Raw genomic sequence first — 26784 nt, 5'->3', positions numbered from 1 at the left:
TGGAGAGCGCCCTCTTCTTTGTGGTGGCGTGCTGGGGAGGAAGCATTAAGAAGAGGGACGCCTCACGTCTTAATAAGCTGGTAAGGAAGGCGGGCTCTGTCGTGGGCAAAGTACTGGAGAGTTTAACATCGGGAGCTGAGCGAAGGGCGCTGAGTAGGCTACGGTCAATTATGGATAACTCTGAACATCCTCTACATAGCACCATCCAGAGACAGAGAAGCAGTTTCAGCGACAGGTTACTATCGATGCAATGCTCCTCAGACAGGATGAAGAGGTCAATACTCCCCAATGCCATTAGGCTTTACAATTCTACCGCCAGGACTTAAGAACTTTTTAAAAGCTATTATTAATGCTTTTTGAGATAGTGATTTAGATGCATATCATATTTTTACTGAGTTAAGTATTGTATGTAATTAGCTTTGCTACAACAAGTGTATGGGACATTGGAAAAAAAGTTGAATTTCCCCATGGGGATGAATAAAGTATCTATCTATCTATCTATCTAAGAGCTGGTAGCAGGCCAAAAGACTGAGGTATGTATGATCCAACAGCAGAAGTACAAAAAGCTGAAGAGAGATTTATTTTGACAGAACCCTGTGGTAATAGAACAGTAGGAAGTTCTATGGATATGTAAATAGCAAAGAGGGTGCTAAGATGGGCGTGGAGCCTCAGGAAAACAAGACTGATGAATATGTAAAGAAAGCAAAGGAAATGTTGAATCTTTTGTATTTTCAGTATGGAAGGTCTGAATCAGAATCAGGTTTATTATAACTGGCATTTGACGTGAAATTTTTTTAACTTAGCAGCAGCAGTGGTTCAAAGCAATACATAATCTAGCAGAGAGTGAGTAAAAAATAATAAAATAAAATAAAACAGTAAATAAACAAGTAAATCAATTACGTATCAATTTTTAATAGATTATTAAAAATGTGCAAAAACAGAAATATTTTAAAAAAGTGAGGTAGAGTCCAAAGCTTCAAAGTCCATTTAGGGAAACACGAGGAAACCTGCAGATGCTGGAAATTCAAGCAACACACACAAAATGCTGGTGGAACGCAGCAGGCCAGGCAGCATCTATAGGGAGAAGTACAGTTGACATTTCGGGTTGAGACCCTTCATCAGGACTAATGTAAAAAAGAGATAGTAAGAGATTTGAAAGTGGCAGGGGGAGTCCCGAAATGATAAGAGAAGACAGGAGAGGGAGGGATGAAGCTAAGAGCTGGGAAGTTGATTGGCAAAAGGGAATTGGATGGCAGAGGAGAAGAAGCTGTTCCTAAATCGCTGAGTGTGTGCCTTCAGGCTTCTGTATCTCCTACCTTGGGTGGCCAACCTTTTACATTCCATGTGTCAGTTTTTTCATGCACGAGTTCAGATGCGCCATACAACTCTTGTACCCCCATTCAATTCTTGTAAAAATATGTTAATATAGATGTATTTAGCATTTTTACATGCTATATTGATTTAATATAAAACAAAATAAACACTACTTACCTGAATGAGACTTTTAACAAATATATTTTGTCGTCTTTTGATTTCTTCCTTTTTCTTAATCACATATTCTTTCTGTAACTCAGACCCAAGCACTAGCTTCAGTTTTCCTTCTATTTCAGTCTGATGTTGTGTTTTATAGTGTCTATTAAGATCATGCCTTCTATTATGTGAGAAAGTGCTTTCACAAACAATGCGCAACGGTTTTCCTGACGGACCCACTATAAATAAGAACTCATTTTCCCACTGTTCATTGAATTCACACTTACTATCACTTTCTGCTTTTACACCGTGATGGGTAACTGAATGTAAAAACAAGGCTTAATTTTTGAAAAAGTACAAAACTGCGAATGTTCACAAAGTGAGAACAAAGCACACCTCCATAGAGTGTGAGTGTCAATTGTAAACTGACTGGCAAAAAACTGCAACGCACCGCTGGTGGAGACGCCTGGCGCCTCAGGATCAAACAAGTATCAAACGTGTATTGAACAGTTATGGAACGACTGCAGAACAAAAATCCTTCTTTCCTAGTTTGACTCATTGAACATTTTTTTAATTGAAAACAGATTAATGTGAAAGAAGATAACATTTGCCAAAAGCTGTGCACGAATTAATAGAATCACTAAAAATAATTGCTATGTTTTAGATTTATCCTCAGCAAAACCCATTTCTAGCTCTAAGCTCTTGAATTCCTGTTATAGATTTTTTTTCTACAAATCGGTTTTTGGTTAATACTTTTTGCATGAGTAGGCTTTTTTATTATTATCACTGGGGTGCAATGCGCCTCTTCTGATCATCTAATGCGCCACTTTTGGCCATCCCTGTCCTACCTGATGGTAACAGTGAGAAAAGGGCATGCCCTGGGTGCTGGAGGTCTTTAATAATGGACGCTGCCTTTCTGAGACACCGCTCCCTAAAGGTGTCCTGTAGGCTAGTGCCCAAGATGGAGCTGACTAGATTTACAACCTTCTGCTGCCTTTTTCGGTCCTGTGCAGTAGCCCCTCCATAACAGACAGTGATGCAGCCTGTTAGAATGCTCTCCACGGTACAGCTATAGAAGTTCTTGAGCATATTTGTTGACGTGCCAAATCGCTTTAAACTTCTGTTAAAGTCTGGCCGCTGTCTTGCTTTGTTTATGCCCACATCAATGTGTTGGGACCAGATTAGATCCTCAGAGATCTTGACACCCAGGAACTTGAAGCTGCTCACTCTCTCGTTCCTTCGTCTTGCCCTTCCTGAAGTCCACAATCAGGTCTTTTGTCTTCCTGATGTTGAGTGCCAGGTTGTTGCAGTGGCACTATTCCACTAGTTGGCATACCTCGCTCCTGTACACCCTCTCGTCACCACCTGAGGTTCTACCAACAATGGTTGTATCGTCAGCAAATTTGTAGATGGTATTTGAGCTACGCCTAGCCACACAGTCATGTGTATATAGAGAGTAGAGCAGTGGGCTAAGCACACACCCTTGGTGTGCACCAGTGTAGTCCTTTATGATAACAGATAGGCTAATTTCAAATAGCAGAGAGGAATTTGTAAACTGAAGTCCCATACAAGGAATAAAGCTTTAAAGAAACTCGGGAAGCTATGTGGACAAATCACTGAGACCCAAAGGTCCACACAAAGGTTTTTAAAAACTTCAGAGTGAGTGGACCCATTGGTTGAAAATTTTCAAAACTCGCTGAATTCTAGAACAGCAACAGCTCATAATTCCTCCTTCATACAGGGAGGAATACGGAAGTTGTGGAACTAAAGTCCAGTTAGCTTATTGTTTATTGAGCACCTATTATTGGCCACCTTGCCATCAGTCTCTGTAACAGCTTTAGATCATTTATGTATGTTGCTGTCTGTGGTGTCAAATCATACATTATTGAAGAGAAAGATTAGTGTATTTTGTCACATGTGCATCGAAGCATACAGTGAAATGTGTTGTTTACGTCATCGACCAACACAGTTGGGGACAGTCTAGAAGTGTCAGAATGCTTCCGGCAGCAACATAGCATGCACACAGTTTTATTAACCCTAACCTGTGTGCCTGTGGAACATGGAAGGAAGCAGGAGACTGTGGAGGAACCCCATGCAGCCACGGGAAGAAAATGCAGGCAGCGGCAGGAATTGACTGCTGGCACTAATAGCATCACACTAACTGCTACCCTATCATGTGTCCAGCTGCTAATCCTGCATGCATTCAAATAAAGACTTTTTTATTAACCCTGGATTTTCTGTGTGTTGCATACTTTTTGATTCTATATTCTGCCTCAGCCTGTCACACCACCCCCCCAATTCCCCCCTCATCCTATGTATATCCTTTGATTTTTTAAAACAGCCTCTATTTGGAGCCCCCCTCATCATTGTAGTTTAAAGCCTGGTCCGCAATTCTGTTTCAATTCCAGGAGGATGTTCATATCTATTCCCAATGATGCAGGCTTTAGTAAGATTTAAAAAAAGCCATGGTTAGTGCTTGGTGCTAATCGCTATCATTTTCAAGGAATTGTAGAGTAGTGAAGACCATGTCCTCTGTGAATTGATGGATAGAATTTTCAGTTCAGTTTGGGGAGTGTCTTATTGGTAAAAATGTTGAGGAAGATAGTGTAATGGCATTTTTGTAATGTTTCACTGCTAAGGCTAATGTAATGGCTTCTTTGTAATGTTAACTGCTGAGGTACGTTTCTCTGTAGCAGAAACGTTTGGGTTATGGCTGGAGATAATTATGAATGTTAGCCAATCAGGATTCTGTTGCCCTGTCTGGTGATCCTGGGAGCTATTGGTTTCGTGGGCTTTTGCCAGAGGGCGAGAGAGGGATGAAGAGAGAAGACGTGAATGGAGAGATTCGGTAGGCCGCCAGACGGAGTGGACTCTGAGCGGGGGTCTGAAGGTCGGTGACGCTTGGAGGAGATTGACTGGTGGAAGGCAGACTACTGAGTGAACTCCAGCGATTGTGCACAGACTGTTTAATAAGATTGGTGTCCATTTTGTTTCTCTACTAACCACATAGTCAAAGAAAGAGTTATAAAGCTTAATCATTTAATCGCATATTGTGTACTGATTTGTCACAGGACACTGCGCAGCATCCACCCAAAATGAGATTTCTTAAGTTTGGCCGGGTGGGGGGGGGGGGGGGTTATCACCCCCGAGATCAAACCGCTAGGCGAAGAGAGTGTTACAATACCCATGCCGATATTTCCTGTTGCAAAGATACAACTCTGTTACCACGGTTGGAAATCTCCCATTTATAGTATCTGATGTTCCTTTATATAGAAAACAGTAGAAATTGTCATGTTGTTGCTTTTCATTCTTGGTTATCAGAAGTCTGGTAATCTGAAACAGAAGGCTTGTAGGTTACAGGGTGATCGGCTTGAACATTGACTGATATCTTAATACTGAGTGAGTGAAATCTGCCAGAGTTGTTATCTTCTGGCTGTAGTGTAAAGTAAACTGTGGCTTCTTGTTCAAATGATCAAAATATTTTAATGATGCCATTTTAGGAAGATTGTGTTCTCCATGTGTTCCATTACCAGTCAAACAACAGGCAAACAGGCTTTTTTTTTTCAATTACTCCTCTGATTTTGGGACTTGGCTGTGGCACAAGTTTGCTGGTCATTCATTTAAATCAGTGACACAGACCCCTTGTTTATTGGTATTGGGGAAACCCTGATTCAAATTTGAAGGTTGTGTTACATGACATGACTTAACGATCAAAGTACTTTCTGCTTGCACTGGTTCAAACAAAATCAATATGTACTATTTCCTTTACAATATAGCATAGATTGAAAGTAGTTCTGGTAATTTATGCAAACGTAGCTAAATTTAAGTACTCTATTTTCTTTTGGAAGTGACACTTGAGTGTAAACGAACAGTCCTGTTGATACATGTTGTGGTGGCTTAAGAGCTCAAGCTTTGCATATCTTTTGTTCTGCTTGCTGCTGCTAGAACTTGTCTTCAAAGGAATATGATGGATTTCAGTCTCCTTGTATTGATGTTAACTTGCAAATGGTCACAGAATTTGAATAAAGAATTCAGCTTTTCAGTCTATTTCATCATGTGTGCTAGTTATATTGTTGAATGAACATTGCTTGATGTTTGCATTTCGTTTTTAAAGTTTGTGCAACATTTACTTTTCATTTTGTGTAAGGAACTGACTCAGTTTTTTATTTTAAGTGATAATTTTTGCCTTAACCAGTAAACTTGAACAGAACCTATAGTCTTACAGTATTCTCTCACAAATAGATTAAACAAGTTTCTCTTTGCAAGAATTTCTCCTTTGCTTTTTCATGTGAATTTATCCCTTTCATTGTAAACAGCAGGCTGAACAGACGGAGTTGGCTATTTTCTTTCCGAGCTTTGTTCTTTTCCTCAGCCCTTTTTAAAGCTAGCTTCTGGGGAACTAATTTAAATAAAGCCCCTACCTAGATGGCATTGCCGCGTTCCCCAACAGCCAAAGAGACACTCAAGCTAAATCAGAATCGAGTTTAATATCACCGGCATGTGTACACCTCCACCTCCTTCCGGACAGTAATTGTGAGAAGAGGGCATGTGATGAGGGTCCTTAATAATCTACACTGCCTTTCTGAGGTACAGCTCCTTGAAGATATCTTGGATATGATGGAGGCTAGTACCCATGACAGAATTAATTAGTGCTTACACTTACCCAAAAAAATCTTTAGACATTTCTGACTGACTCATTATAAGACTGTAAGGCCACAAGACATAGGAGCAGGATTAGGCCATTTGGCCCATCGGGTCTGCTCCGCCATTTAATCATGGCTGATCTTTTCTCCTCTTCTTCAGCTCCACTCTCCAGCCTTCTCCCCATAATCTTTGATGCTGTGTCCAATCAAGTACCTATCAAGTTCCGCTTATATACCCCTAACAACCTGGCCTCCACAGCTGCCTATGGTAACAAATTTCATAAATTCACCACCCTCTGGCTAAAGAAATTTCTGTGCATCTTTGTTTTAAATGGACACCCCTCTATCCTGAGGCTGTGCCCTCTTGTCCCTGACTCCCTGCCATGGGAAACATCCTTTCCCCTTTCCACATCTACTCTGTCTAGGCCTTTCAACATTTGAAAGGTTTCAATGAGATCCCCCCCCCCCCCCCCCCAATCCTTCTAAATTCCAGCCAATACAGACCCAGAGCTATCAAATGTTCCTAGTATGATAACCCTTTCATTTCTGGAAGCATCCTTGTGAACCTCCTCTGAACCCTCTCCAATACCAGCACATCTTTTCTTGGATGAGGAGCTCAAAACTGTTTCACAACTCTCAATACTCAAACCTCACTAGTGCCGTATAAAGTCTCAGCATCATATCCCTGCTCTTGTATTTTAGACCTCTGGAAATGAATGCTAACATTGCATTTACCTTATACCCCACCAACTCGACATGCAAGTTCACCTTTAAGATGTTCTGCACAAGACTTCTAAGTTCCTTTGCATCTCAGATTTCTGGATTTTCTCCCCATTTAGATAACAGTCTGCACATTTATTTCCTTCTACCAAAGTGCATGACCATGCATTTTCTAACATTGTATTTCATTTGCCACTCTCTTGCCCATTCTCCCAAGTCCTTCTACAGCCTACCTGTTTCCTCAACACTACCTGCCCTTACAGCAAACTTCGTATCATCTGCAAACATAGCAACAAAGCCATCTATTCCATTGATATACAGCATGAGAAGAAGCGGTTCCAACACCGACCCTCGCGGATTATGGTGATGCAAGGAAGAATGCAGTTGCTGGAAATCAGGAACAGAAATGTTCTGGCGGAGCTCAGCAGGTCAGACAGCATCTATGGAAAATGAAGGGTCTTACCTGAGACATTGACTGTTTATTTCCTTCTGTAGATGCTGCTTGACATGTCGAATTCCTTCAGCATTTTCTTTGCGTGAAGCGGATTTTTTTTTGTCTTTTAATTTTAATAGAAAACTACTTTTATGTACTCAACATGGGTAAATGCATTTCTTGTGTCATACTTAGCAATTTATTACAAATTACTAAGGAAGCAAAAGACTAAACAAATTAAATGTCTTTCCCCACTTGGTTTTGCTGTATTTACCATTCAGAAGAAAGTTTAACATGTATCTGGCATCAGTACTGCAAGCAAATGTGAAATCCTTTTGGAATCTTAACAGTGCCATCAACTCTTCAATTACGAGTGTAGATGTCTGCCTGTACCTAATGTGCAATGCTGTTATGAACTCATTATGTTGAAGTTATTGGATAATGGTATCAAGAATTCTCATTCTAATGCAAGTACACAATCTATTGATTTTTGATGTTTTAATCAGTGACTCCTTTCTCCCCCATGTTAATTTTCAAGTGTTTTTAGTTGTAAATAATTGATTGAAATTTCAAATCAAAGCAACCAAGGGAGTTGTAGACAAAATGAACACTAAAGTGGAATCATATTGTAGCCCATCCAATATCAAGGTTCAAAGTATTGTGCATTCAGAGATGCTCTTCTGCACACTACCATGTAAAACATGGTATCTGAGTTACTGTCACCTTCCTGTCAGCTTCACTTCACTGATAGTATGTTTTAAGGTTCATGAAAACAAGCCTGCTTTTTGACAGGATCTCCAGTCTGGTAATTCTCCTCTGACCTCTCTCATCAACAAGGCACAGAACTGCTGCTCTTTCGTTTTCTGCACCATTCTCTGTAAATGCAAGTCACTGTTGTGCATGAAAATCCCAGGAGATCAGCAGTTTCTGAGATACTCAAACGACCCTGTCTGGCACCAACTATCATTCCATGGTCAAAGTCACTTAGGTCACATTTGGTCCCCATTCTGATGCTGAGCCTGAACAACAATTGAACCTCTTGACTATGCCTACATGATTTTATACACTGCGATGCCGCTGCATGATTAGCTGATATGTATTAACAAGCAGGTGTATATAATAAAGAGGCCACTCAGTGTACACTCTCTCCCTGCTTGACATGGGCACGAAAAGCTTAGACTGCAGCAATTATTTATTACATCTAAGCTTAAAGGGAAGCTTGAAATCTGATTGTCTGACATTGGTGCTGGACTAACAGACAACTTGAAATCACTGTTGATATAATATACTTTTAATTTACCTATTTTGGCTGTTTCACAGCACTAAAATAAATGTTCCTGTGAACTAGTTGAATTTAAAATGAGTGTGGAGCAGGTTTCCAGTAGCCAGATGCCAAACCATTAGAAGTTCTGAGAAATAGGATAATTGGCATTTCAGTCTACTTCCTGTCCCCCCCACACTTAAATGAATATTGGTGCATTTTCTATCTTATTCAAACTTGGTTTACTGTAAATATCTGAACTCAAGTAAAAGAAAGCATAGCTCTTATAGTAAAGCTTCTCTCTCGTTACTGTCTGTTCCTTTGGGAGCACATACTTTTGGCCTTTCTTTAGTTGGCAATTGAATTGAACATTGAACTTGAAAGAAAGGCCAATTCTTCCTTTAGATCTTTTTCTTCTTCGCTTTGTTTGTCAAATTCTTTGTCATAGTTTTCATCCTTTTCATCTTTCTTTCCTCTCACCCTACCCTAAATCTACATCTCTTTGTCCCTCCTTGTGTGAAGTAGCCTATAAGCTTTATTTTGTTAAAAATCTACATCTCCTTGTCCCTCCTTGTGTGAAGTAGCCTATAAGCTTTATTTTGTTATGTTCAGAGTGGGTTGGCTCTGTTCTGTGGCCAGTTAGCAGATCAGTCTTGTATGATTGTCATCCAGCTAAGCCATTTCATCAGCTAGGTGTCCAGTTTAACTGTTACAACAGCTAAAAGTCCACTTTAACAACTTGGCATCCCTTCTCATTTAAATATTATAAAACAAATCATGCTGCTGTAAAAGTTGGTAATTGCCTAGGTGCTTGGTAATATTCCTAATCACAATTCTGAAATTTAAGCTCTTAATCTTGACTTGACTCTTCTCCCTTTTATATGTATGTTTGATTTCTGAAACAAAGTATTCTGCTTAAATAAATATGCTGTCATTAGTCCCTCTCAAACCAGGCTCTTTGGACTTGTTTTATTGAATGTTACAGAACCTTTTGCTCTAACTTATCCAAAGTCTACAAATTAATCATTGTGCTGATAGTATCTTGTGCAGTTTGAAAACAAGCCTACTTTTTGACAAGATCTCCAGCCCTGTTTGCTTTGTATGCAGAAGCTGATGTATCACAAAACAATTTTCAACTTGTGCTATTGTATTTCAGTTTCATTTTAGTGTACCTCTCTCAGTAACGCTCAATTTTGAAATGCCATATGTATGTTTTAAACAAAATGTCCTATTATTACTTTGATCTTGGGCAGTTAAGACTTCAGTATTCAACCCTGTCTGTAACTGTTCTTGAATCTGTCCAATCTTGGCAACTGAAATTATTTTTACAGGCAAACCCACTCCGGTCAATACATCACTGTCATAGATAATGGTGTACAGTATGTTTTGGTTTCAAATCTTCTGGGCTTAAGTTTCGTTTGTATCAGTTATTTCACTTTGCTTGTAATTATTTAGCTGTCAACATAATCTTCATCTAGATACTAGATTCCTTTTCAGAAGTAGAAGTTGGACAATTTGAGTCTCCAACCATAAGAAATGCCTGTTAGGCATAGTAACGAATACGAAGGGAAGCCTGGCACTTACAATTATATAGCATGTTTTTCTTTTGTTTTTGAAAAGCATTCCAAAGCACTTGTGGAAATGTGTATTAGTGGTAATTTATGAAAAGCTCCCACATGGTCCCACATATTGCTCCAAAGGCCATGTCCCAGGACCAACTATTCTTCTGTAGGTTTCTCTTGAATGTCTAAACAAGGATAGAATAGGTTTACTCATAGATATGTGTGTCTTAGTTGTGAATAAGTTGTCTTATCAAGCAGTATGTTAACTCATTTTGTGCATACCGTGTGAGAGAGGAGGGCTGTAAGATTTTATTTAAATGGTATATTTGGGGACTTGATGGTCCCTCATTGTCTGATGTGAGAAAAAATGGCAGAGAGGATGGGTGATTAACTTGCCCTTTTCAGTTGTCTGTGGTTCTAAGAAAGAACATTATACATTATCACTCCTGGTTTGGGTAAAGGTTAGATACAGGATTGCTTTACTATGCAATCTTTGTTATCTGTTTAACACTTGGATTTTACAGTTGCTATAGGCTGACCTTTTAAATTGTTAAACTATAATTAAGAACAAGCCATTCTTTGCACATGAATATACAAGTGCTAGATTTCGAAAAGAAATATCAGTGGCTACTGAGTCATGAAACGTCTGCTATACTGGAGGTGTGATGATATCAGCATGACTTGTGGCTAAGAGGGTGGTGTGATCTTTCTTCAGAATAAACACATGAGTTTATGAACATTTTTATTTCGCAATTTGCACAGAAAATGACAAATTTCTGCATTGGCCCGTGTAAGTCAAAAGTCAAGATTATTGTTATATGTACAAGTACATATATGCACAATTGCAATGAAAACTTAATTTGCAGTAGCATCACAGGCATATAGCTTCATATCAGCAGCATTCACCATTTATAAGAAAACATAAACTCGAAGTTGCCAGATGGATGCGAAAGGTGAAGGGCTGGAGAGGAAGGAAGCTGATAGGAAAGGAGAGTGGACCATCGGAGAAAGAGAGGGAGGAGGGGCACCGGAGGGAGGTTATAGGCAGGTGAGAAGAGGTAATGAGGCCAGAGTTCACGCCATAAGTTGGAGGCTACCCTGATGGATAATAAGGTGATGCTCCTCCACCTTGAGGGTGGCCTCGTGGCACAGGAGGAGGCTGTGGACTGATGTGTCGGAATGGGAATCACAAGGAAGGTCTGTCTTTGGCAGATGGAGCAGTGACGTTCAATGAATTTACAGTGGGTTGCACCAATGTAGAGGAGGCTGCATTGGGAGCACTGGATACAATAGATGGCTCTAGCAAGTTTGCAGTTGAAGTGTTGCCTCACTTGCAAGGATTGTTTTGGGCCTAGAATGGATGCGAGGGAGGAGGTGAATGAGCAGGTGTAGCACTTGTGCACCTGCAGGGATAAGTACCCGGAAGGAGAGTTGTGGGAAGGGACTAATGGACAAGGGAATCGTGGAAGAAGTGATCCCTGTAGAAATTGTGGGGGAGAAAAATGCGTTTCGTGGTAGGATCCTTTTGGAGATGGTGGAAGTTGTGGAGAATGATGTGTTGGATGAGGAGATTTATGAGGTGGTAGATAAGGACAAGAACTGTATCACTGTTACGGCAGTGGAAAGATGCGATGAGTGCAGATGTCTGGGAGGAGATGAGGAGATGTGGGTGAGGGTAGTATGAATGGTGGAGGAAGGGAAAACCCTGTTCTTTGAAGGAGGAGGACATCTCTGATGTCCTGGAAAGGAAATCCTCATCCTGGGAACAAATGTGGTGGAGACAAAGGAACTGAGAAATGGGAATAGCATTTTTACAGGAGACCTGATAGAGGCGAAGTTGATGAAGTTAATGAGCTTAGCGTGAGTGCATGAAGTAGTACCAATGCAGTTGTCAGTGCAGCAGAGGAAGAATAGGGAAGGAAGGAAAGTAGCTATTCTCCACTTTGCTTTTAGTTATATCCAGAAACTTGATTCCTTTTCACAAGTGGAAATTGGACAAATGTCCAGTTTTTGATGGTGTGTTGACGGTGGGATTTTGGTTAGATGTTGCATTCTTGAGGCAGTACCTTCCGTAGATACTACCATTTGTGGGGGGGGGGGGTGTCCGGGGAGAAGAAGTGCATTGGACAAGAGTCCTCTAAGTCTGCAGCTACTTTAATTCCTGTGCATTTGAATTGTCATACCAGACTGAGATAACCAGTCAGGATACTTTCAAAAGTCCATCTGTTGAATTTTAGTGTTTGAGTAACTGAGTATATGCAGTATTCCTGAAATTATGGACCTGTGACTGCTGGCACTGAGCTTGGATCTATTTCATGTCATAACCTGTTTGTAATATGAATGTACATTACTTGAAATCCAGATTTGAAACTTCTCCACCCTAGAATTCTATTGAAGTGTTCAAGATTTTGTTCACCTGAAATCTGGCATTCTACCAGATTCCAAGTTGCCTCTGAAGGTGGCTGTTAGTTATGAGGAGGGATTGGGTCGGTTAGGTTTTTTTGCCTGTAGAAAAGAAAGCTGAGGGGTGATCTGATAGAGGTGTATAAAATTGAGTGGTAGATAAGCAAAATTTTTTCCCACATGGTGGGGTATCAAAAAGAAGCAGCTGAAAGTTAAAGGGGAGAGGAAAGTGTTTTAAATGGGATCTGAAGGGTGTTATATTTTTTCAGTTGTTGATATCTGGAATGTGTTGCCAGAAGTGGTGGTGGAATCAGTACAATCTGAGAGATATGTTATGTACCCCGTAACTGGGTTTACAGACCAGCAGAAATAGAAGAATCCATTGGAGTCTGGTGGTACCGAAAACTAAAAGTGTTTATTAGTAAACTACACAATACAGTATCAAAAATGCAAATATACGTATAAAACAGGTTAGCAATAATAAACAAAGTGTAGGAATAATAATAAGCAATAATAAACAAGCTCTATCAATGTCTAGGGGGAAATGAATTGTCATAGGAGAATATAGAGTTCAGTTCAGTTCATGTGTGCTGAGGTAGTTGTGATTGTATTGTAATTCGTTGGAGAGAGAGAGCGAGCAAGAGATTAGGCAGCTGCAGCAGGCAAACCTTCTGTTGCTTTCTTATTCTGTCATATCATTGTGGTCATTCAGCTATGACCCCTCTGTTCTTCAGCTAGACCATTCCTCTGTGGTGGACTCGTCACTCTGGCATGAGTGGACACACACACAAATCCCCACCGGCCCTGCCGTCACACTGACAGCTTTATTGACCGATCTCCTGATTCGGTCCTCGAAGCCCCCACCTTCCTGTGGGTGCCCAACACTTGGTCAGTGTCCACTGGTGTGTCTCCCCACACCTGTCTTTTATTCCCTTTGATGGGGTATCAGCCATCCATCAACTCAAAATGACCATGTCCATCAAATCAGGCCACTCCTGCTGTCTCCTTAGGAATGTTAACAAGCAAAGTAACGTCCTTACAATGAAATATTGTTTACCTTTCCATCAGTGAAGAAGCCATAATACATAAATCAAATGTCTCTCTCTCTCATCTGTAGCAGATGTCCCTGCCTCTGTGCTTCATCGCTCTCTCTCTCGCTCTCTCTCTCGCTCTCTCTCTCGCTCTCTCTCTCGCTCTCTCTCTCTCTCGCGCTCTTCATAGTTCTCAAGGAATGGTTAACTCTTCACCCCATTTTCCATCAGGTCTGTTCAGCACTCATAACAGATATCAGTTGGAAACTTGATGGGCAAAGTGTTAAAGTATATAGACCTATTGTAGGCGAATGGAACGGGTGTAGAGGACCAAAACAGTCGGCATGGGTGTGGCGTGTTGAAAAGCCTGTTTCAAGCCATACTGTTGACTCTCCTTCAGACTATCCAAACAGTGTACCACCGGGGGCTTCCATAATAAAAGGCCCTTAAACTCTGGCAGCCCCGCTCGGTAATTTCATATTGAAGCACCTTTGATTTGTTCTCCTCCTGGAATTCCAGTGCATTGACTTATTTCTCCCTTTTGCTGCTGGACTCCTGAGCTGTTCCTGAAGGGGGCCATGTTAGCCGAGTGGTTAGCGCGCTGCTGTAACAGGTCTGGGCATTCCCAAGTTTGGAGTTCAATTCTTGTGCCGTCTGTAAGAATTTTTCTAGGGTGGTGTGGTAGCGTGGTGGTTAGCATAATGCTTTACAATACAGGAAACCCAGGTTCAATTCCTGCTGCTGCCTGTAAGGAGTTTGTTTGTCCTCTCCATGACCGCATGGGTTTCCTGTGGGTGCTGCAGTTTCCTCCCACAGTCCAAGGACATACTGGTTGTTAGGCTGATTCGTCATTGTAAATTCTCCTGTTATTAGACTTGGATTCAGTCAGAGGATTGTTAGGTGGTGCAGCTTGAAGGGCAGGATCTCAATAAATAAATAAAATCACTTTGAACATGCCACTGTAACTATTTCCATTTCTAAGGATTAACTCAATTATTTCCAAGGTTCTGAACTGATGTCTCTGACTACTGATAGCATTTCACTCATGGCACTGAAAAGTGATTTTTATTTTTAGTTTTTCTTGAGCTTAATGTGTGTTTTGAACCCTTGACTACCTTGTGATTTTGGTCTGAGGCCAACATGAAAGTATCCTTCAGGAGGCTGAACCTATGGAAAGCATCTGGCCCGGACAGGGTACCTAGATGCATAGTGAAGTATACCGACTGGCTGTAACACGGCCGGCCGGCCGGCTATGGAGGCACTGAAGCTCTTGAATGGAAAAGCCTCCAAAAAGTAGTGATGTGGCCTAGTGTATCATGGGTAAAGCCCTCCCCACTATTGAGCACACCTACAAGGAGTGTGTCGTGGGAAAGCAGCATCCATTATCAAGGGCTCCCACTGTCCGGGCCATGCTCTTTCTCTCTGCTGCCGTCTGGAAGAAGGTACAGGAGTTTTGCATCCTACACCAACAGGTTCAGGAACAGTTATTAACCACCCAACCATCCGGCTCTTGAACCGTGGGGGGGGGGGGGGGGAATAACTTCACTCACCCCAGCACTGAACTGATCTCACAATCTATTGACTCATTTTCAAGGACTCTTCACCTCATGTTCTTGATATTTATTGCTTTTTGTTATTTTGTTTTTTTTTCTTTTTGCACAGTCTGTTGTCTTTTGCACTTTGGTTCTCTCAGCTGTGTGCAGTTTTTTTCATTGAATCTGTTGTTCCTTTGTATTTACGGTGACCTCCTGCAAGAAAATGAAACTTGGTTTAGTATATGATGTGTACATTAAGTAACTTTGATAACAGTTTCACTTTGAACTTTGATGCCCATCAGTGCATTAAATAGCACCATTGCAACCTAACAGTCTTTTAAACTTGGAAAGTTGGACATCGATTTAAAATTAACAGCATGTCTGGTGTTAAATCATTTATCCTGAAGTTATCGTGACTGCTCCTGTATTTGTTATAATTCCACAATGTTATCAACTTTTGTACATAGCATTTCAATTGTCTACCAAGCAAAACAGGAAAAGACATGCATTGCATGTATTTCCTCTGCTTATCATACAGCATCTAACCATGCTCGCTGTTTACACCCTTGGATTTGGGTTTTCTTAATAAGCGATGCACTGTGGGCTGATAGGTTTTGATTTCCTTTTTCAGTGCCAAATGTCCAGTTCAGTAACTTTGTGTTTCCAAGTGCCATCATTAGTAGCCATGCCCATTGTGTATGCTGAAACAAAACTGTGTTGTGTATAACAGCTGTACAGATTTAAACTTATCATTTAACCTTATTACTCGAGGTCAGCCATCCATAATAACTAAATTGTTAAAGTGTAGGTAGCAGTAGTGTTGTAATTGTACACGTATGTAGTTAGCTTTTTGGAGTGGCTTTATGCTGCCGTATACAATTCCCTACACCGTTTTTAAGCAAGTGAATTATCATTAAAATGTTTATTCTTGGAGACAAATATGACATGATAAACTTAATAGGCTATTCTTGAATTCCAACAATTGCTCTTCTTTAAGATGAAGTGTTTTCTGGTTCAGGAAGTGGACTTTGGCAACTATATGATTGATGTTTCTTGAGATTAGATTAAATGGTTTCCTTGATTAAGCAATACTATATCTGATTCTTTTAAAAAAAAAAATAGGGTGACTAATGAGTTGCTCTTCCCTCAGGTATTTCCCGAAGGTGCCTGTAATGTACTACTCCCTTAATGGGCATGTTCCAACTTCATCACGCAGGATTAGAGGGATTGGCTAGGTTAGGACTCTTCCTTAGGGTGTAGGAAACTGTGTGGTGATCTTATAGAGACCACTCACCTCCAAATCCAGTGCAGATGCCACTACACTACTGGCTGGCTACACGCTGAAACTTTATTATTATATGGATTCATCCTTAGCATATTATATCCCAATATTCACCTTGTGCTTGGTTTCTTGTTTTTCTAGTTTTTTAATTTGTACTACCAGAATTCCCTTGTGTTTAGTCATCAAATAAATTTTGTTCAAGCTTTTGGAGAGTTATTTACTATTGCTGGGAGAATAACTTCAACTATCTGTAGATAAAGGAAACAGTAAAAAATAATGCGTAAATTCATCTGTGTGTGAAAGTCAGTTATCACAATCTTGTAACGATCATTGCTATTTAGAAAAAGGTGTTATGTACCCCGGGGTTCATTTTTTCTGTGGACTGTCACTTTAAAACGCCAGGAGAATGAGACTGACTTTTGGACACTTGGATTTCTGCTGACTGCAGAGTTGCTTGGTTTTACCAACCTAGAGAGAGGTGGAGTTATTTGATGGACCATTGATGTTGTGGTTTCTCTGCAGCTTGTTTACATTTTATAAGGACAGTCACAGACACACAGAAAGACAGAGTTAGAACCAAGATGGATTCAGTCAATGGAAGACACCAATGAGTCAGTCGCTGGTTTAAACTTTCAGTAACCCAAAAAGGGTGAGTTGAGATCGATCCAGAGTATTGATAAATGACACTCACAAGTGCTGCAACTAGAAGTTTGCAGAGAAGAGAGGAGAGGAAGGTTTGAAACAGAAGAAACCTAGTGACAAAGAGATCACTGTTTGGACTCTCTCTAAGTAGCCTATGAGGGTGAATTTGTTTCCATTTGGATACGAAAGTGTGATTGTCACTTAGTTAATCCCCAGGAGTGGGTTCTCTGGTGAGGGGAAAACCTTTGTGAATACCACATATGTGTTTACCCTTTGTCTGGGTGCGGTAGTTCACTGAAGAAAGGCACCCCTGTGGCCAATCAGTGTTGGAGTTATTTTGTATGTCGTGGAACTGGATAAGTGGCTGTCACGTTGTGTGTGATTGGAGTAACCTTGTGGAATCTACTGGTGTGTCGACCCTCGACTGGGTGGTGGTTCCCTTGAAGATGGTCCCCTTTGTGATAAGCTACTGTTGGTGATAATCCATACGTGAATTCTGTTTGAGTATCCTGTGGCCACTACTTTGAGATGTCCCTTAGCTGAATTCGGGTGTGGTACCACTTGTGTTGAAAGGATATTTGTTGAAGATCACTGTCGGTGATACTTCGCGTGTGGAGTGGAACAACTTCGGAGTTAAAACCTACTGCCATTATTACTTTGTATTGCTGTCGTGGGATCTGTGGAAAATCGACGTAATTGCCTTCTCACAACATTCGCCTTTGGATTACAAACATCTCGCATTAATTAACCTGTAATCTGAACTGAACTTTTCTTACACACCATCGTAAGACTGTATCACTTACTACCTAAGCTTGAAGAAGTTTGGGAATTTATATATTTACACCTATATATGCGTAACACCGTTAACTCTTGATTTACCTGGTTTAAGTTACTATATTAACTAGTTACTAATAAAGTAGTGTTTTGTTAACATCAAAACCAGACTCCAGGTGTGCTGCAGGTTTCTGATACTTTTACAGGGTTGCGCATGCGTGACAAAGGGATATTCCAAGATTTTGTTTTCACTTTGTTTATTGACTTTGCTTTATTCACATTGAGGTCTGGTCATCTTCATTCCAGTCTCCTCTACTGTGTATAATGCTTTTGCTCTGTCCATTCACAGAGATCCTGTGCACGCCTTGCACGTGCAAACACTTTGTCTTCAGCCTCTTGTGCTAAAGGCCAATGTCAGTATCTGATCTTTCTACCTGCCACGTTAGAGTCCTCTGGACTAGACATAAATTTTACAGTTCCAAAAATAATCTTTGTTTCCCAGGTCTAGCAGAAAACTGTAGGGGCACCATGAAAGGAGTGAATGATTCCCATTTAGAGAACATGTATTCCAGCATTAAGAAAGCTGAAATATCCTTTGACCACCTGATTTGTTGCTGTAACTTGAATGCATTTGAGTCAGATCAATGATTTCAGTACATTTTAGTTTAATCAATTTAATACATGAACAATCTCAATCTTTTGGAACAGTTTTGAAACTTGTTAGACATCTGTTTAGTTGTTATATTGTATGATTGTACACCTTATACTGTTTGTTTACTCCACAGGACATTTTGGCAATCCTTTAAATAAGTACATTAGACATTATGAAGGTTTATCATATGATATGGATGTACTGCATCAGAAACATCAACGTGCCAAGAGATCAATTTTACATGAAGACCAGTTTGTACATTTGGATTTCCATGCACATGGCAGGTACGTTCCATGCTTGAAACACTAAACCCTATTCCATAATTAACTTTTGGAATTCAGCCTATCTTTTTTTTTACAAAAAGCAATGAATAATATTTTTCCATCAAATTGATCTTAACTGGTGATTGGACTATGCAGTAAATTTGAAAATTTTCTTAAGTGTATTGCTTGCCCCTGTAGGGAAGGGAGGGAGCTGAGATTTCTATGTCTTCCTCCATTTATAATATATTGTATCCCATGTAAAGAAGTGTTTGTACCAAAAGGAGTTTTATTCTTACTACCATGAATACTTGAATGAATTAGTACTGTGACATGTCTAGCCTGATATCTGTTGTTATCTGGAAACAAGCAGTGCTTAAGCCAGGGGTTCCCAACTTGGGATCCATAGCCCCCTTAATGGTATTGATCCATGGCATAAAAAAAGTTTGGAACTCCTGGCTTAAACTAATCTTTAGGTGTGTGTGATGGTCCTGGGGGGAGGTGGGGTGGGAATTTAAAAATAAATTGCGCTGAAATTCTTAAATGTTAAATTGTGCTAATAAGTTTAGAACTTGCCAATCCATAGTTTTATTCAGAAGTCAATTTCTCCTAGTTTGTTTTAAATTAGACATAATCTAGAAAATGTTTTAAATCCATGTGATCTACACTTTTCCAAAGTGTTGCAAAATATTAGGAGTCGACAAATGATTGGAAATCTTGACAAATGACTTCTTGACAATTTGGGACAGATTTTACATGTGTGTTTAAAAGAAGTCTTGAACCCTGAAGTGTTGATTATGTAATCGAAATCAATTGTTTGAAACTGCCTTCAGCCACTGTTAATATACGTATATCTAATCTATTAATTCTTTAAATTGTTTTGTAGTAAACCTTCAGTTAATACAATATCCAATCAATTTGTATGAACCCACTAATACTAAATTAATATTGATTTGTTTTTGAATCAATTGCTAAGAAACAATGAATGAGGATGTTAAAATAGTGGAAATGTATAGCTATTAAATGGCTATTTATGACTTTTTGGAAAAGGACCTTGATCAGGGCTTAATACATTGTCATCTATTTTTTAAAAAAAGAAGAAAAATCTGTAAATGTTTATGAAATTCAAGCAAGCAAGGATGGAACACCTGGCACTTCAGACAGCAGCCTTAGAAAGAGACTTGGTTAATGTTTGGCAGTGAAGATTCCTCAGAACTGGAAACATGACAAAACGAGCTGATTTTTCAATTGTGTAGTGGATGAGAGATAGAACAAAGGAAATTTCTCTAACTTGGGGTTGTCATGGTGATACGCTGTCTACAAAACAGTTTGATTGATGAGGGCAGCTAGGTCCAGGAAATGGAAGGGGTATGTAAAAGCAGTGGAGGGAGGAATTGTAGTGAACTAAAACCAGGTGGATAAAGTTGGGGATGCCTAACAACTGATGCAGCCCCTGAAAAGGAGGAGAAAACCATTTACTACAACTCTGCTGCAAGGTTCTCCATCTGCAAAATTAACTGCTTTTGATAATCAGGTTTATTATATCTGTCTTAAGTGAAATCTGTTGTTTTGCAGCAGCAATTAAATGCAAAGGCCTAAAAAAAGTTCTACAAAATTAGTACAGTGGGTTCTGGTTAATTGGTCCATTGGTTATTTGGGGCAGCCACTTACTTGGGACAACTCCTTAAAGAACTAAAACTAATTGAGAAGATAGCCAGGATTCCCTTTGTTTATTGTAGACACTATGTAGCTTAATTGGAACAGAAGACTGTTGCTGAACAGTTCCTAACTAGTGTCAGATAGGTGCACTTGTGTGGCCCTTAGACACTACATCATGCTTAGAGGGAACATTTTTCAAATGGTGTCAGTTCTAAAAGCAGTGATATTTGTCACTGATTGTTGGTGAGTAAGATAACTCAAATGTTTTGCTTACTGCGGTTTCAAGCATTCAGGCTTGGAGATGCTAAAAACTAATTGGCGCGACTGCATAATTAAGGTTCAGAGTTTAATGTCAGAGAAATTGGGTCAAAATGTACTGGTTCTAGTGTATCCCAATAAACTGGAATCCACTACTATAATTTACAAAATAGTAAGGAATAATGAGGTAGTGCTTGTGGAAGAAGGGGAATGTGGATCTTCAGCTTTCCTGTACCTCCTCCCTGATAGTGGCAAAGAGAAGGGGGCATGTCCTGGATGTTGAGGGTTTTTACTGATCGTGTGCTACAGTGGCACTGCATTGGTAACAGAAGCACTGATAAAATTGTGCAAATTGTTGGCAGTATGCATTCAGATTAAGGGTTATTTTGAATCATCCAAATCATGCCAAAATGTAGAAATGTTTAATTAACTAAAATGATGCAATCAATTTTAATTTTAATACATAATGTGGAAATGTTGACCACTCTTTTAGATTAACTGGAAAGCTAAGTGAAGTCAAGTTAATTAACATCAAATATTGTGCTCTATTTAAATGGTTTAAATTCACAAAAAACAGTAGCTTTCTTGGAACACAAATTTAGCTCAGTTACTGGGACTGTGGAGCCATTAATGCACTTCACACTGCTGGAATGGTCTTGGTTTCATTTCGATCCAGCAGATGGTAACTGCCTAAGAACCTTTGCCCTTGAGAGTAGATATAAATTTGATCTGCTGCTCAATTAGCTAATCCCTAACCCTTAACTGGAGAGATTAGAGTTTTTTTGTTGCTTGTTGAATACAATCGTCTTTGAACACAAATAGCAATTGGTGGGCCAAGCTAAATTTGTGCATTTTCTTCCTAACGATTTGTGGATTATAATGAACATCATGGATTGTTTTATCTTAAATAATGTCAATCTTATTGATTAGTGCTAGGCCTTGTGAAGTCTGGCTTCCCAATTTAGGAGAAATGAAAATCCTGCATTTCATTGAGTACAACACTAGGTGCAAATTGCTGTACATCTAGGTATTGGGCAGACAAGCTCCAGTAAATAAAGCAATGTGTGTACTTGGGGTGTGGCTAGTAACAATTGAAACTTGGAAAAAATGAGTGCTTCTGGAAAATTTGGTCATTTTTCATCTATTTCACCTTGGGTATCAATTAATTGTAATGTAATGAAGCAGATGATGTGTGATCCTTTATTGTCCTCAGTTGCAATCAAGTTCTAAATGATGCATATAAAGCCTTTTCGTGCTATCAGATCATGCCATAGCCTTCAATAGCCTGTGAAATATCTCAGTAATCATTCTTCTAAATAATATGAAAGCCAATGTGCACAGTGAGGTCCCTCAGACAGAATTATGGTCATAATCATGGGACGTTATTTTTCACCTGAGTGCAGCTGTGTACTTGGCGGATAAATGTTTCCTCTTAAAAGATACATCTCTCAACAATACTTTGTGTCACACTGGAGGGATGGTCTCAGTATTTGAGCTCATGTCTTTGAACATGATTTTCGGGATTGAACTCTTCTGTCGACTGATTTGTTGGTAAATTTAAAATTTGTGCAATTCCTAAATCTACGTACTCAAAGCACAAAATTGACCATTAAAATTAGTTTGGTTCAAAGTAAATGGACCTGGGTTGCATTGTAGCCCTTATTTCCTTTGTTGCCTTGTTATTTCAATTTTGCATATGAAGTTCGAATTATGTATATCGGGGTGGCCAACCTTTTACATTCCATGCGTCAATTTTTCACGCACGAGTTCAGATGTGCCATACAACTTTTGTACCCCCATTCAATTCTTGTAAAAATATTTTAATATAGACATATTTAGCATTTTTACATGAAATATTGATTTAATATAAAATCAAGATAAACATTACTTACCTGAATGAGACTTTTAACAAATATTTTGTCGTCTTTTGATTTCATCCTTTTTCTTAATCACATAATTCTTTCCGTAACTCAGACCCAAGCACTAGCTTCAGTTTTCCTTCTATTTCAGTCTGATGTTGTGTTTTATAGTGTCTATTAAGACCATGTCTTCTATTATGTGAGAAAGTGTTTTCACAAACAATGTACAACGGCTTTCCTGATGGACCCGCTATAAATAAGAACTCATTTTCCCACTGTTCATTGAATTCACACTTACTATAACTTTCTGCTTTTCTTTTGCACTGTGATGGGTAACTGAATGTAAAAACAAGGCTTAATTTTTGAAAAAGTACAAAACTGCAAACGTTCACAAGGGATGAACGAAGCACAACTCTAGCGCACGAGTGTCAATTGCGCCACTTTTGATGCATGCGCCATAGGTTGGCCATCTCTGATGTATATTATATACACCACTAAGAGTGCTCACAGGCAGCCACAGAACAAAGAAACCCAATAGAACCCATTTTAGAAAAAAAGGCCATTAAAAATCATGCAAGCATATAACTGAAGTTCATGAAAGTGAGTCCACAGCCACAAAGCCGGTCTGGTATCCCATAAGTTACAAGCCACAGCCTTAGTTCAGTGAAAAAGTGAGTAAATCTTGTGAAGCAGTGAGTTGAATCAGCCCATTCCTCGACTCTGGCTCCCACACCCTGATTTTTTCACTCTGGTCCAGCACTCATCCAAAACTCAGGTCGTTCCTCGCTCTCAGTCAGATCTGGCCCTGCTGCTTCCATTCTGTCCATACCCGACCTTTCCAATTTCGCCCAGCACTTAAATCAATCAAACTGTGGGTCTTTCCTCACTCTTGTGCCCAGGCCCCACTGCTGGATGTTGACTCGCCTCGGTTCTGATGCATCAAATCACCTCCAAGTCCACTCCAGCAATGGCCAAATATTGGCTCTTGGGGTCCGGGCTTCATCATCTCGACTTGGCCTGTAAACGCCACTCTGCAACCACCCTGTACTTTTGAGACTTCAGTTCACACTGCAAAAATGCCAGGTTGCACAAGCCTTTCAAAAGCTCAGGTGCAAAAGGGGAAGCTACAGGGTATTAATGGCAGTGAACGTATACCAGAAAAAAAAGTGGTTATTAAAGTAGTGAGCAGTTTTGCTTGCTACCAGCAAGTAGTCATTGTGCTTCACCAACTCTATCTAAAACTGGAAGCTCTCAGCATGACTCTTCCTGTCTATTCTTTGTGCTGTTTAGAACAATTTTCCATCTAAGACTGCCTTCATTGCAAGGACCATTATTTTTTGCCATAATTAAATTGTTATTTCAGGATTACTTGGCTTTTGCTGTATTCTGGTCTGCCTTCTATCTACTTTCTGAATGGTTCTTCAAATTGCATATACTTCAGAACCTACCTTTTTGTCTGGAGCATTTTAACAACCTTTTTAGCTGTTCCATTTCGCTTTTCTCTTGTTTTATTCTGCTCACATTGCTTCAAGATCACTCCTGGATTAGTTAAAACTAATAACAGGCATCATGTATTATTTTTTAAATCCTAAACCTTAGCCATTTCTTTTGCATTCTGTATCTTTGTAACATAGAGCTTTGGAAGTAATTGTGATAAAACTTAATACTGTTTTTGCATTCAACAGTACTCCATTTTACAAGCTCTTTCATCACATTTGACCTTGTATTGCTTCACTCATTATCCTGCATCTCTGATGTTGTCCTTCCATGTTTGGTGTCCATGTTATGATATTCTGGTACTTGTGAGGCACCACACTGCAATTGGCTAACTATACACTTTGCACCAATCCTGTGGAACACCAGTTCACACGAGCTTTGAAATGATCATTTCAAAGCAGCAAAAGACAATGCACAGTCCTATATCATACATGCAGATTTCTGACTTCATTCTCCAGTTATGTTAATGTTAAAATGCTTGCTTGCTTCAACAGAAGTGCCTTGTCTGTATTAAAATATTTAACATTTTAGTGATCTTTATTCAGGTGTTCAGGTGACATGTAGGATGATTTAATTAAAAACCATTTTGGGATGATATGGAACAGGCCATTTGGCTCATAATGTCTGTGCCAAATATGATACCAATTTAAAAATGTGAGGAAAATTTACAGGAGGAACTTGGCAGGTCAGGCAGCATCTGGTGAAAGGAATAGTTGATATTCTGGGCTTAGACCATTAGGACTGGAAAGGAAGCGGGAAGCAGTCACAATGAGAAGGTTGGCGGGGGGTACAGAGCATAAGCTAGACTGATAGGTGAAGCCAGGTGAGCGAGGGAGGTAGGTGGGTGGTGGAGAGAGGTGCGGGGAGAGGTGGGTGGGTGGGGGAAGCTGGGGGGGGTGCTGATGGCTGGAAAAGGACTGAAGGAGGAGGAATCTGATAGATCAGAGTAGGTTATGGGAGAAAGGGAAGGAGGAAGTGATAGACAGGTAAGGAGGGAACTAGAATGGGGAATATAAAAAGTGAAAAAGGTAGGGGGAGAAAATACCAGAGGTTATAGAAATTAATCAGGTTGGGGGCCACATATGTACAATATGAAGTGTTGCTCCTCCAATCTGAGAATGGCCTCGTCCTGGCAGTGGAGGAGGTCATAAATCAACATGTCAGAATGGGGATTGGAATTAAATGGTTGGCCACTGGGAAATCTGGCTTTTGGCTAATGGAGTGGAGGTGCTTGACAAAGCAGCCTCCAGTCTACGTTGGGTCTCACAGATGTAGAGGTGACTGCACCAGGAGCACCAAATACAGCAGATGACCCTGGCAATGTTGCCTTGCCTTTGTGGGGCTCTGAATGGTGGTGACGGAGGTGGTGAATAGGCAGGTATAGCACTTCCACTTGCAGGGAGAATGGGGAGGGACAAATAGACAAGGGAATCTCAGTGTAAGTGATTGCTATATTGAATGTTTGGGGGGGATGAGAATATGTTTGCTGGTAGGATTGTGTTGAAAATGGCAGAAGTTGCAGAGAATGTGATGTGCTGGATGCAGAGGCTCATGGGGTGGTAGGTAAGGACATGAGGAACTATTCCTGTCAGGACAGATGTCTGAGAAATGGTGGAGATGTGGATGAGGGCAGAATCAATGGTGGAGGAAAGGAAATCCTATCATTTGAAGAAGGGGGATATCTCTGATGTTCTAGAAAGGAAGGTCTTGTCCTAGGAAGAGATGTGAAGATGGAAGAACTGAGAAAATGGAATGGGATTTTTAAAAGTGACAGGGTAGGAAGAAATATAGCCAAGATATTTGTGAGACTTGGGTGGTTTATAAAGGATAGTGGTAGACATTGTCTCTGGAGATGGAGACAAAGAGCAAGAATGGAGAGAGAGGTGTCAGAAATGGGGACTGGACTTCCATAGTGAAAAATCAGTCGATCAGGGCCAGGGAACGGAGTGCGTTTGAAGAGATTGAGAGCATGTGAAGTGTCAACAGATGTAGGTAGAAAAAGACTGAACCCAAGAGAATTAAATGAACTCAATGTATCCAATCCCCATCTGCCCCTGCATGGTATATACCCTTCCTTCCTCTGTTCATGTGCCTGCCTAATGCCCCCCCCCCCAAATATTGTCAGAGTATCTTTTCTCACCTCTCCTGGCATTGTATAATCACTCCAACTCAGTACATTTTTAACAGAAAAGGCACTCAATTATTCTTTGTATGTTTTTATTAGCTTGCATGATTTACAATATATTTATCGCTAACTTTCTGCTTAGTCTTTCCACACTCACCAAAAGGTGTGGGCTCTACACAGTTTCTGTTCTGTGGTTGAGTTTGCTGATGACATCACTGTTTCTCAAGTCAGCGTGATGATAAATTGGTATATAGATTGAAAATCTCCCTCAAAGTCAGCAGAACCATATCGATTGTAAGAAGCTGGATGTCCATGAGCCGATCCTCATTAGGGGAACAGAAGTGGAGAGGGCCATTGGTTTTAAGTTCCTTGGAATTAACATCAGAAAGGATCTGTCATGCGACCAGTGCATAAGGTTCATCACAAAGAAGGCTCAACATGCCTCTACTTCCATGGAAGTTTGTGTAGATTTGGCATGTTACCTAAAACTTTGACAGACTTCTTTGGATGCACAGTGGTGAGTAACATAACTGGTTGCATCACAGCCTGCTATTGAAACACCAATGCCCAGGAACAGAAAAGGTTTCAGGAAATTGGTAGACACAGCTCAGTCCATCACAGGCAAAGCCCACCCCACCATTGAATACATTTATATAGAGCTCAACCACAAGAAAACTGCACCCATTATCAAAGACCCTCACCACCCAGGCTATGCCCT

The 26784-nt window shown here is 40.1% G+C and overlaps 1 protein-coding gene across 1 annotated transcript in view; it reads left to right on the top strand.

Annotated features, from left to right (window-relative positions):
* The window catches only part of adam10a (ADAM metallopeptidase domain 10a), a 146456-nt gene that overhangs the window by 12153 nt on the left and 107519 nt on the right, over positions 1–26784 (top strand). Inside the window, exon 2 of the mRNA XM_073032922.1 lies at positions 18542–18692. Within this exon, the coding sequence (XP_072889023.1) occupies positions 18542–18692 (151 nt within the window). The remainder of the gene's footprint in view (positions 1–18541; positions 18693–26784) is intronic.

Source organism: Hemitrygon akajei, chromosome 30 (assembly GCF_048418815.1).
Source record: "Hemitrygon akajei chromosome 30, sHemAka1.3, whole genome shotgun sequence".
NCBI classification, from domain to species: domain Eukaryota; kingdom Metazoa; phylum Chordata; class Chondrichthyes; order Myliobatiformes; family Dasyatidae; genus Hemitrygon; species Hemitrygon akajei.
The sequence above is the reverse complement of the archived record's forward strand: the minus strand, read 5'-3'. Positions and strand labels throughout refer to the sequence as shown.